The sequence below is a fragment of the Diadema setosum genome, chromosome 8 (genome assembly GCF_964275005.1).
Source record: "Diadema setosum chromosome 8, eeDiaSeto1, whole genome shotgun sequence".
Lineage (NCBI taxonomy): Eukaryota > Metazoa > Echinodermata > Echinoidea > Diadematoida > Diadematidae > Diadema > Diadema setosum.
In genome coordinates, this window is record NC_092692.1 from 3,177,420 (window position 1) to 3,191,115 (window position 13,696).

At 37.5% G+C, this 13,696-nt stretch overlaps 1 protein-coding gene across 2 annotated transcripts in view; it reads right to left on the reverse strand.

Moving 5' to 3' along the window:
* Positions 1–466: 466 nt before the first annotated feature.
* Positions 467–13,696, reverse strand: part of LOC140231551 (testis-expressed protein 47-like) — a 48,406-nt gene continuing 35,176 nt past the window's right edge. For both annotated transcript variants that reach the window (XM_072311688.1, XM_072311687.1), the window contains exons 7-8: positions 9,606–9,701; positions 467–2,620 (exon numbers count right to left, since the gene is read on the reverse strand). In XM_072311688.1, coding sequence (XP_072167789.1) covers positions 2,577–2,620; positions 9,606–9,701 — 140 coding nt within the window. In that variant the 3' untranslated portion in view covers positions 467–2,576. The remainder of the gene's footprint in view (positions 2,621–9,605; positions 9,702–13,696) is intronic.

Consider the following 13,696-nt stretch of genomic DNA (forward strand, 5'->3'; position numbering starts at 1 on the left):
GATATTGCTTTGTTGCTTTACTGTTGTTAATAACGGTTTGTGTGTGTGTGTGTGTGTGTGTGTGTGCGCTTTTTAAGGGGGGGGGGGGGGGGACAACTCCACCAAATCATGGAAGAAACCTGGAGTGCGCAAAAGTCCATACCATGAAACAAATACATGTGACTTCTAAAATAATCTTTCCAGACTCAAAAAATAATGTGAATGCAAGCAGCGCAGCAACTATCTCTTAGCTTTCAGAATGTTGAGACGGTGATTCGGATCTCTTATTTGTATAAAAGTTATTTCACCCTTGAATAAACTATCCACTAACCGACATACAGCCATACATTATTAACCGTGTGTCTTCAACACCCCACCCCTAAAAAATAATAACAATTCTCCAAGTACATAACATCAAAATAATACCCCAAAAGCCCTCTGCAGATCTTATACAAATGATGAAACACCACACAATGCACATACTGAATTCGTACAATATAGACTTTAATTAATCACATATGTACAGAGGCATCCCCATTCACACATAGTCATACCATGCCATGTCACATGGAATGTTTGATAAATAAAACTATGTACAAACTCGACTTTTTCACACTGAATGACATGGAAGAGATCTCTTTACCAAGGGGAAAAACATAACACTTGAAGACCATGGAATTCTTCGATATTATTGTCTTTACAGAAACTGGAGAAAAGGGCCTCAAATACATGAGATTTTTGTTCAGTATTGCTAGGTTTCTTTTAGGATACAATGTACCTAAATATTGAAGAGAATCAGGGATGACTTTTGACTTTCAAAACAAATTATTCAGTGATGTCAAGCATTAAAACTTGCAATCATGAAATAAAATCATACATTTAATAATAACTTATAAAATTAGGGTATGAGAAAAATCACACAAAGGATGTTTATTTATATGCCATTTCAAAATTCCTAAACAATATTTCTAATCTAATTCTGTGGTAAAAATACTAACCAATCTGTAAAGTTGCATTTGATTTGTTTGTCATCCAAAGAGAAAAAGTGTAAACTCACTGTGTAGATTTTACAACATCAAAGTATGGACCATAAGGCCAGACACTATATGACACTGTGGACTCATATATTGTACGTTTACACCATGAACCTATCTATTCATGCCTGTGGATCCATACCTTGTGTGATTTGCACCAATTTCAGCAATTGAGAATGTTAATAGTCAGCATCTGGTAACTAATAGCTGGTGTATAGTCCTGAAATGACTATCTTAATTTGATTTGATTTGATTTCTGCATTTTCCTCAAACAAACATGAAAACATACATTTTTTAAACACACTGAAAAAGGAAAGCATTTTGAGATTTCAACACACACACTCATAGACATACAATCACACACATACACACACACACACTTCCACCCTCTGGTTCCAAGTCAACCAAAGCTAAGCCACAGAAAGGCTAACATATCATGTCAGTTTAGAAAACTCATCTTGAATGTGTTCCTTAGTGTTGGTAGACAGGTATTTAAGATAAAAGAAGTTTCTTAAACATTTGGGCAGGCATACATCTGTTAACATTAGTCAACTCTTCCTGTATGTACAAGTGCTTCTATAGAAACAGGACAGACAGAAATAAGGCATGACATGGTATGTAACATGTAATCTATCTATAAGTTCAAAAGAAAGCAATTATACATTACAATGACCCTTTTAATCACACTTTCAGCTTTCTACCATAGAAACAACAAGGAAAACTAAGCAGAGATTGTATAGTCAGATCTAAATGAATGTCCGATTCTGCAGCACTACAAAATGATTGAAGAGCAACAGGAATAAAAACATTCAAAGTTGACCAGTCAACAAAAACATGAATTGTTTCACCAATTATGGATGATGAAATGCAAGCAGGATTTTGCAAGGGGAAATTGTGCCCTTATAATAGCAGATCACATTGAAATTTATCACAGTATAACTTACCCTCCCTCCTAGCACTTAAATTCATTAATACACTGCTTTTACATTACTCTGGCATGTTACAGTGGAACCTCATTTAACAGAGATTGGATATAACAAAACAATCTAATGACAAGGTGATTTTGCAGGTCCCAGCTCTTTATATTTCTTTGTTTTTGTACCCTGATATAGTGAGGAACCTGATATACATTGTAACAAGGTGATTCTCATGGTTTTTAGATCCTTGTCATAACCAGGTTCCCTTTCACTAGATAGAACTTCTAAAACAACTATTGATGCTGAGTGCAACAATGCAAAAGCAGAGACACTTCAACACAGATCCACCCCTTCCCCTGACAGAAAGAGTTCAATATGGAACATTCAATGAGATAGTAAGGCAATTTTATCAATTTGTTGTCTAACATCACAAAGATGGTGGAATTTAGAGAACAAGTGGAAGCAGCATCAATACACTGTGATCAATCACTTGGGTACAACAAACTATTTCTGACAAGAGTTCAGATATGAATGAATGCATCTCCAAAGAAGTCCCTCAAGGAAACAAATCTGTTCCAACAAGACTGTTCATGTTGTGAATCGACGTGGTCCATGCTGCGGTGAGTGTTCCTGTATTGCTTGTGGCTCAATTGATGGGAAAGTTCTTTGTTGGCAGCGGCCACACAAGCTCTGAAATAGAAAACACAGAAAGCAAAAATAGACTCATGATTGTAACATCTCATTTTCAATGGGAAAAATTAATAACAGCATATCACAGTATTACAGGTATTACAGTAGTCCCGTAACTAATACATCAAGAAAGGTAACACGAACTAAGAGATTATTTCACTGGCACACTTGCAATGCTTAGCTCCAAAACATAAGTGACTAGACCATAAGCTGGTCTGAGACTGGCCTGACATGTAGCGCCGTCTAATACAGGTAAATTGGAATCAAAGTACAATATGTATTACACAGAAACCAGATGAACTGAATAGCTCATTCCTGAGTCCTAAGGAGTAAAGCATCCATTATGTTTAACAGATCAGAAAATTGATTTATTGTAGTCATCACAAAATCCTGTGTATTCAAGTGAAGACACCAAAATAGCTTTCAATCAATGTCATGCAAATTACAATGTGTACTATGGAAAGACCAAGTTATCATTTTCGAAGCCACATTGCAGAACTGTAGTATACAAAAGTTTTCTACTTTTTGTCTTCAGATCACCTGGATTATAGACATGCCCACAAAAACCTTCCGAACCGAGATTCTGTTGATAACATCATTTGTCAATAACCACTAATGTGCCTACTGATTAATATGAATAACAAAATACAAGGGAATGCACCTTACCGTAGCCCTATGCTTCTTAACCTTTTTCAACCTGAGGCCCACTTTGCCTCCTATATTTTTTGTTTTTGTTTTGAGGTCTAGTTAGATCACATCTTTTTTATTTCATTTTTTGACTGAGATCGAGGCCTTCTGGTTGAGAAGCACAGCCCTAAACTGAGCATAAATTGCAGCTTCCACGCAATGTCCTTTATTAATCACACTAGTTCTATAGCAGTGATTGACAGATGATGTCATCAACAGAATCATGGTTGGGAAATTTTGAAGGTTTTTTTTTTGTGGGCATATATGTAAGCAATCTGAAGAAAAATAGCTACAAAATTATTGTAAAATATATGGCACAGATTTCATTCTTTTGGACATATAAGTGATATTCTACACATCATAAATCAACACAAGTCGACATGTATCTGCATTGCATAGGTTCTTTAATACACAGGGGGTTTTACTTACAAAAGCTGATCATTCTCAGCAAATTTCTTGAAAGACTAAAACCTTATACACCTGTTCGGCCCAAATGTGAAATAACAACTTCAAGACAAGCATCACAAAGGGAGCATGCCATCTGGATGTTGTCATGGCAACAATTGCACTGTTGAATAAAGAGAGACTGCCCTGTGATGACACACAAGACGGGAATTTCAAATGTTGCCGTCATGGAGGGTGCTTACGGAGACAGAACGTGTACAGGAAGCAAACTGTCCACACTCGAGCTGGCATCACATGACAGTAGCCTAGCAACGTGGTACATATGAGACGGATGATGAGGCCTCCAAGAAAACACTCCAAGAAGTCCATTATCTATGTCACGTTTGCCTCCCTCAAGTGGCAAATTAGGCAGGGACCGCATGTCATTACCAGGGTGTCACAAGGGGACAAGTTAAGTGTACACCCAGGCATGTCTCAAACCAACTTCAGTCACAGGCTGACATGGAAGCTGTCATCACAAAGTCTGTAAACCAATGTTCCTTGCTCGCAGTTTGCAGATGTTTTAGAAGACTTTAATTTAAGATAAAAGCTGCCTCAACAGAGGCCATGATATACATCAGCATCTTTTATTGCACTAAAATTTTCCCTAATAATTGGTACTTGGGTCTTCTCGTTTCCTTTCACAGCTGACTCTATCTAATTCACATTACATATGTAATTTCATTTTCTTATTCCAAAGTGTAATTTCATTTGGTCAAAAATCCCTAACTTATGTAGGAGGAGATGCAGCAATGCCAATAGAAATTTATCAATGACTTGTCTTCAGTAGATATGAACTGTAGAGCTAAACTTTAACATTCACAGTGAAACTTTCACATCCTGCATTAGAAAACAATGTTTCTGCACGATTGCACTGCAGGCACAGCATTTTAGAACCAAGAATAACATACACCTTGTGTAAGCCACAGCTGTAAATACTTCAGACAAGAGTGCTTTCCAGCTACATACAGCAGTAGGTAAAACAATACATCCACACTCGAATGTACAGGCTTCTCCAAACTTGAGTGTCAATACTTACTAACCACAGGCCACTTCATGTTCCCTACTACAGAGCAAAGCTTGGGTACACTTATGAAATACATTGTATGTGAAGATGCCCTGATTGTAAAATCATAAAATCAAATTTCCTGGCATGCATTACATTTCCTTGGCATTCACAAGGCACCACAGCCTTGAGAACATCACAGGCATTTTAGACTCAGTTATTGTTTTATTACTGAGACATGCAAGAATTTCATGAGAAATAATCAAAGCCAGCAAAAATAACTATTATCCAGAAGATACTGTGAAAAGAAAATGTACAAAGTCTATGATTTGCAAAGGACACTTCTATGAATAGATGAATACATGCCTGATTTGCATAGCCACACATATATTATCATTTTTTTTTTGTCTGTGCAATGGTCATTACTTGCAAAGCAGCACAACACTACAGTAGTAAATGATATACCAGTCACTGTACTGTAACATTTTTTATCCTTTACCCAAAAAAAAAAAAAAAAAAGCATTTAAGGAGAAATGCACACAAGTTTAAGCTTTGGACAGTCATTACTATTACATATTAAAAGATAAATGAACCTATATATCTCTGCTGTTACGTGGTCAAAGAACCAATCAAAACTGTAAGCAGAAAATGACTGTGTACTCGATTAAGTGAATAAAAAATTTCTTAGTACCCTGACAATTTCTACAGAAAGATTACTGGTCCGCAAGTCATCATAATCACAATAATGGCAAAGAGTAGGTGAATTATCGGAATTTAGCCACAAGTGCTGCTAAATAACCATAATAGCCAATAAGAATGATATCTTATTCTCTGAATAACAATATCATTTTAATGTTGAAGCGGCAGTTCTTGAATGCTAATTGATAGCGACTGGAAAAACTGCTTCTGCTGTACTATTTCTGTCTATGAATTTCAATCGGACTGGCTATGCCGGATATATAAAAAAAAAAAAAGAAGCTGTAAGCAAAATGCATTGTAATCATGTCAAACAGCAAAACCCAGCAATTCTTATCAACTCCCCCACCCCATCTCCACAAGTTTTATTGCTTTCATAGTGATTTGCATTGCAACACATCAAAGAGGGACATCTATAAGGGGAGAGGGGGAAGGGGGAAGGGGTGAGGGAGGTGGGTGGGATAAGAGACCCCGCTTGTAACGCACTGCCGGCCGAGTGAAAGGAAAAAACAAATAAAGCGACATGGACTTTGGGATGCAGCAACAGTAACATGCAGGCTGAAATATTCAGCTGTCAGCCGAAAGTGGCAGGTATGTTTACAGGAGGGGAGAGGTAGGGAGATAGAGCTTTAATGGGTGGCTTGAAATGATGCACATGTCAAACAGAGGACTGTAATCTATCTATCACAGGGCCCTACCCCAGTCCATTCTATGCCAAGATGAAGAGGAATATAAACTAAGCATGCACTTTTTATGGAGACCCAAAGTAAATGTTGTGGCAAGATTCCATAAATGCTATGGTCATTCACTCAGTCACTCACAGCTGAAGTGTGACCAGCTGATGCAGTTTTTAAACATAAAAAATCTACTCAACTTGTGCGACGTGAGGTTAAGGCTTACTAGTAATCATCATGGACATAATTATACAGTGGACTCCTGTTATAACGAAGTCCTCTGGACCGGCAATTTTCTTTCGTTATTTCGAAATTTTGTTATAACCGAACAAATAAATAACTAGATATATCGCTACAGCGACTGATATGCCTCCGCCATAATGCATGGTTCTCCTACTAGGTCTATAGTACAATGTCTTGACAATGTGTGATGACAGTTTCACACAATTGGCAAAATATTAAAATGACAGGTTTGCCACAAATGTGCTGAATGTTCACTTTCCTAGAACTAGGTTCAATTGGATGAATGATTAAAATGTCAGAGTGCAGGTATTTGGGGAACTGATGATTTTTACTTGACTTTTGACCCTTTTATAAGTTTATGCATTGAGTAATTTTCAAGGTATTGAGAAAAAGTATAATTTCAGTATCAAATGGGAAAATAGCATTATCTAAACCTGGCCTTTGACCTTTGACCTCACAGTTCCAAAGAGAATCACTGTTAGGTTGAACATGCATAAATATGTAAGTTTCATGATGATACCTTGAGTTACTTTTGAGATATGGAGGAAAAAGTGCAATTCAGCACTTTCACTCGACATTTGATCTTTTGACCTTTGACCTTTTGGCAAGAAACTTCCCACAGAATATATATTGGGTAATGCATGCATACATCAAGTTAAAAAAAAAAAAAAACCTTCAGGCGTTGCATAAATATAAGGAAAGTAGTGATATTTTGAGGAGTTGACCTTGACCTTTGACCCCCTGACCTTTGAACCATGACCCCCTACTTCCCTAGATAATCACTGCCCATTGGAACAAGCATTATACTAAGTTCCATGAAGATACCTTGAACCATTTGCGAGATATGGAGAAAAACATGAATTTTCAACCTTTGTTTTTCACAAAATAACCTGTGACCGTTGACTCCGGGACCCTAAAATCCAAACAAAGTATCATCCCCCCAGGATATACCCTCATACCAAGTTTGATGTAAAACCACCACACGGTTCTTGAGACATCGACAAAAACAAAACGGGACGGACGGACGACCCGAAAACATAATGCCTCCGGCCACTTCGTTGGCGGAGGCATAATAAAAAAACATAGAACGGATAATGCTGTAACCTGAATTTTTACTTTGTTGTAACTAGAATTTTGTTATAACCGTGTTCATTACAACGGGAGTGAACTGTAGAAAAAAATAGAGAAGCATTAAAAAAAAAGATGAAATTTTCCTTGCGTTTTGTCATGTGACTAATATGCACAAACCCAACAGGGTGTAGACACTACGAAAAGGTAATTTCATATGAAGACAGCTTGACTGAAGTCAACAAGTAATGGCAGTGTTCAGAGATGTTGCTCTCTTTTTCATGCTAGAAGTCCGATGTATTTGCCCAGCAATACATCCTGTTCACCTTCACAGATCCAGGACATTGACATTCAGATTGTGAGGCGGAGTGTGGATGAATGCTCCAACTCACAGCTTACAGGGACCTTGGTATGTTGAGTACAGTGGACTCCCATTATAACGAAGTCCTTGGGACCGGCAGTTTTCTTTCGTTACATCGAAATTTCATTATAACTGAACAAATAAACGATAAAAATATATAGAGTAGATGATCTTGCGGCCTGAATTTTTAGTTTGTTGTAACTGGAATTTCGTTATAACCGTGTTCGTTATAACGGGAGTGCATTGTACTTAACCCTAGAAGAATTACAGTGATAACATGTGCTTATTATGAGCACCCATTTGCTTTGCTCTTATACTTGCAAAACTATTTTTGTGAAACACATTTGATTTCCAATTTACTTGGCCAATCTGAATTTAGAAATCCACTACATGTATGTTAACAGAATGGGATAGTTTCAAGACAAGGGTTAATAAGATATGGAATTAGGTAATATCCCCACTTATTGAAAGTCACCATCAGGACAGCCATGCTGGTTGGCAAAACCAAACCAAAACAAACCAAAGCAGCAAAGACAAACATGCAGCAGATATTCCCATTGGTGAGCAAGCCAAGGTAAAGGGTTTCCCAACATTGGATCCAGACTCTGTTGTTATTTTCAATCTACGATGACAAATGTCAATGCCATTTGTGCTAATGAGTGTCTTTATTCTCTGTTCATTATTGCCATGATCTGGAATTAATTCTGTTTCCTCAGGCTGTTTTTCTCATTACACACTTGATTTCATCTTTGTTTGTAATCTCACGTTTGTACTAAAATATTCTACAAATGTGTGTACAGCAGTTGGTCAACCGCTCACACTCTGCACACTTAAAGCAGAGAGAGACGCCATAATCACACACACATAGACACGTTGCATAGACACAACCACCTGTCTGTAAAAGGTGTTGTTTTTGCATACAGATATTTTTGCAAATGAGGAGGTCACAGATATTTTTATGAGATGTTATTTTCGAGATTTGACATTGAGGCTATCGTATTTGTACTAATGTCTGTCAGCAAATCTGATGCTATCAATATCAGGTGGCAATATTTTTTAGTGTTGTTAAAGGGATCGTATAGTTTTGGTGAGACCTAATTTCAGGTTTCTAACATTTTTTGGTGAGATAATGAGAAATATAAGGGATCGTATATTTTTGGTTGAGACCTAATTTCACGTTTCTAACATTTTTTGGTGAGATAATGAAAAACCCCATATGAAATATGAAAGAGTATGTAATTCCATGAGGAATTCAACGTTTATTTGATGATAATTGGTTTTGAAATGGGTGAGATATCCAAAACAGAGTGATTCTAATAAGTGTGGGACCCACACTATTTTACGATCACTTTGTTTTACTTTGTTTTTGGATGTTTCAGTCATGCCAAACCCGATTTTCATCAAATAAATTTTGAATTCCTCTTAAAATGTTATGCTCTGTACTATTTCATAAGTGTTTTCTTGGTATCTCGCAAAAAGTTAAAAGCTCAATTCTCATCTCCACCAATACTGTACAATCCCTTTAAAGTCCCAGCTAGCCTAAGAGTTAATTCATGAAATTTGTGAAAATTAAACCCGAATAAAAATAACAGCTTTCACCATAATCCCCGCTCGTGGGGAGCAACAAGTAGAGAGCAAAGTCAAAAATCCAACAACAAAGGAGCTATTTCTACATGATCAAGACTACTTTGTATACTGACATTGAGACTATAAAGCACTGGCAGTTAAATATACTACCCCATACATTTGCGGTGATAGAGTACTCCAAAAAAATTTTTCCCCAAGAGATAAAGGTGTAAGACTCACCATTATCCAGGACGACATCCATTGGACTGTCGTATCTCTTGAGGAATTCCGCAGGTGTGCACAGGTCAGGGGTGAAGAGTAGGTAACCAATCAGATCTGTGGTGGGGAAGGGTGTTAAAAGGAAACCGAAGTTCAACTATAAAGGTGAACTGCTGTTCTGCTAAAGCAGAAACCTGTTGCAAGTATTGTTTGAAGGCATTTCTCATGTCTGAGCTGTCAATGAAGTTTAGCATACAAATTAATGGGTTATCCTGCTATGATACCATACCCACATCTTTAATACGTACAATAATTTGTACATACTGTTCATATTTTTCTTCATTATCATACACTCAAAAACAAATACATGTATGCATGTATGCATGTACATAAGCACATATCAATAGTCATGTACACACATGTTTGTGTTATATAAAAAATACAAATATGCATACACCTGTATCAGACCTCCCTGCCTTTCTGACTAAAAAATAGGGATAATTTGGCTCAAAAGTAGGAAAGAAAAAAAAAACAGTTCCCAAAGGAGTGTGTAGTAAAATTATCCACAAAATAGGAAACTCCTGTTGAAACAAGAGTTAGGAATGGTCAAAATTCAGATTCTTTCCTCAAATTCAGTATGGTTGGGAGGTCTGCTATATATACATAACCTATGATACATATAATGGAGGAAAAAAAAGACAGACAGACAGACAAACAGACAGAAACAAAGAAATACTGTATAAGCTGTTATTTTTGCGAAGGTTTAATTTTCGCGAATTTCGCGAATTACAGTTGCATCGCGAATTTAACAACACGCAAAAATGTCTCCATGCACCCTGTTAATAGTACATTAACGTAAGCGTCGGCGTCAATTCGCGAAAACAACATGTCGCAAAAATGCCTATGGCCTCGTCATTCGCGAAAATATCTGTGTGCAAAAATGACAGCGTATACAGTAGATACAGACATATGTACACAGATGATTAGAGGAACAGGCTTGGACCTAACAAAGTGCATAAACGTGAGTAAAAAAAAAAAAAAAAAATACATGGGAAATGAAGAAATGACACCCCAACATGAAAACCTCTGGCATATTGGAAACAGCTGGTGTATACAATACTGCACAAATCTGTGAATCTTTTCCTGTAGAATACCAAGTTTATGATAGCAATGCAAAAGATTTGGGGAGGAACGTTTATTGGAGGTCTTTGGTGTTGCCTAGTGATGGATGTGGGTTTACTTCTCGACTTTGAAGCACCAAAATGCTGAGCAGCCGATGTACATTGGAGAGCAGGGTCGTTAAATTCATTCCCTCAGAATTTGAATGTCTTCATGATCTCCTAGCAACGGTCCTTGTGGCATTTGTCAGTCTTTGACAAGTTGCTTGGATATGGTTCTGAGAGAGGTTGTTTAATGTACACATATTTGACCCCTTTCAACACATTGTGTAATGCATTTGATGTACATGACCAAGCGTGAGTTTCAAATCAGGGAGGTGTTACAGAGATGGAGAGGCAACTCTTCGTAATTCATGCAAACACATGTTTGGGTTCAAGGGGTTACGATAAGCCAGTTCGTAATTAGCTCATGGGCACGTTGGTACAAATGACATTTCTTTTTTCTCAGTTGGTTAGGCACTTCAATCGTTTTCAAAGAGACATTTTATGGGTACCGGTAAGCTTGCCTGACGTAATAATTCATGGAATTCGTGTTTAAACAATGAATGAACTTGCGTAGACCAGGTGACCAGAATGGTCCGTCAATCAACCGTCGGGGAAGCATCCATTTCATTGTTCTGCACTGAATGCATTAAAAAACTGTTTTATTCTTATTGCCAAATACCAGGTTTGCTGTCAGGTGGATGTACTGACAAGCAACATTTACAAGGATTGCATGAATAATCATTGTATGACAGATGCTTATCTCAGTGAATTTAAAAACCAACTTGCCTCTTGGTACAAATGACCGTTTTTCTGCTCATGCGCAAAGTGGAACTACGAACTGGCTTATAGGATGTCTAGCATTCCACTACGCTTTGAAGTCATGCTCGGCACCGCTTTAGTTGCAAGACGAAGTTCGGAGACGAAGAACGCATTTCACCTTCAGTTGAATTACAAGTTTTATTTCACCGCAAAATTTTAAATGAAATACTTGAATTGATTTAGAATAGTTTAGGAAAGAATCCAATATTATAAATATTTTTATATATTTCAAGTTTCTTTGTAATTCGCCCTCTTAAAAACCTAATATTTTTCTATAATGCGCACATTTCCGCATGTTAATTTTCTATCTTTTAATAAGGGATATTTTGATCTTTCAAATAAAGTACTCCGCTAAAGCGTGTTCCAGCGTGTTTTTAAACTATTCGCTGTTAAAATTGTGAGTTTTACACTGCATTTTGATTCACTGCTCCAATTCAAGGTACACAAATTCATTGTTGCCATCACATTGAAAGAGAGAGCGAATTGCAGTAGGAGCAAGGAGGTTGAAGAGATGGAGTAACAACAGAGTTATTCCCTTTGATCTATGTTCGAAGCCGCCGCTCAAAAATATTTGAAGCATGTGCCAAACAGGATCTGCCGCGCCGATACGAAGACAATTGACTCATGTCTCATTGCATAATCACCAGCCACTTTCAAGGGCAGATATATGTCTTTGTGATGGTAATTACTTTTCGCTATCCCTTCTTATAAAAGGTAGGTAGTACAGACACGAGGATGCGCGAACAGAAATTGAGGAAACTAGATATATCGCTACGGCGACTGATATGCCTCCGCCATAATGCATGGTTCTCCTAATAGGTCTATAGTACAATGTCTTGACAATGTGTGATGACAGTTTCACACAATTGGCAAAATATCAAAATGACAGGTTTGCCACAAATGTGCTGAATGTTCACTTTCCTAGAACTAGGTTCAATTGGATGAATGATTAAAAATGTCAGAGTGCAGATATTTGGGGAACTGATGATTTTTACTTGACTTTTGACCCTTTTATAAGTTTATGCATTGAGTAATTTTCAAGGCATTGAGAAAAAGTATAATTTCAGTATAAAATGGTAAAATAGTATTATCTAAACCTGGCCTTTGACCTTTGACCTCACAGTTCCAAAGAGAATCACTGTTAGGTTGAACATGCATAAATATGTAAGTTTCATGATGATACCTTGAGTTACTTTTGAGATATGGAGGAAAAAGTGCAATTCAGCACTTTCACTTGACCTTTGATCTTTTGACCTTTGACCTTTTGGCAAGAACCTTCCCACAGAATATATATCGGGTAATACATGCATACATCAAGTTTTAAAAAAAACACCTTCAGACGTCGCATAAATATAAGGAAAGTAGTGATATTTTGAGGAGTTGACCTTGACCTTTGACCCCCTGACCTTTGAACCATGACCCCAAACTCCCTAGATAATCACTGCCCATTGGAACAAGCATATATACTAAGTTCCATGAAGATACCTTGAACCATTTGCGAGATATGGATAAAAACATGTATTTTCAACCTTTTTTTTCACAAAATAACCTGTGACCTTTGACCCCGTGACCCTAAAATCCAAACAAAGTATTATCCCCCCAGGATATACCCTCATACCAAGTTTGATGCAAAACCACCACACGGTTCTTGAGATATCGACATAAACAAAATGGGACGGACGTACGTACGGACGGACGGACGACCCGAAAACATGCCTCCGGCCACTTCGTTGGCAGAGGCATAAAAAAAATTGGTCCCGAAGCAAGGCCAGCGTAGCACACACAAACAGACCCTGTTAAATTTACTTTTTCATGTATAAAGACGGAACAAGCGAGGGCACCATCACCAAAAACAATAGGCATCTTCGTTTTACCATAACACACCTTCATGCCAAATTTGAAGATGATCTAACTGAGAAGAACTGCAGCCAGTAGAGTGCTCACAAGAAAATCTCTGCGGCGGACGCGGCGCAACGAGGCCAAATCCATAGTATTGTTCGGGGGATACAATGAGTGGATGACCTATACGTCAACACTCAGCATACTTTCACACCCCATGATAGCATACTATGCAAATGATATGCAAATGAGTCCATTATGCCCATTGCATATGGATATGAAAGATATCTA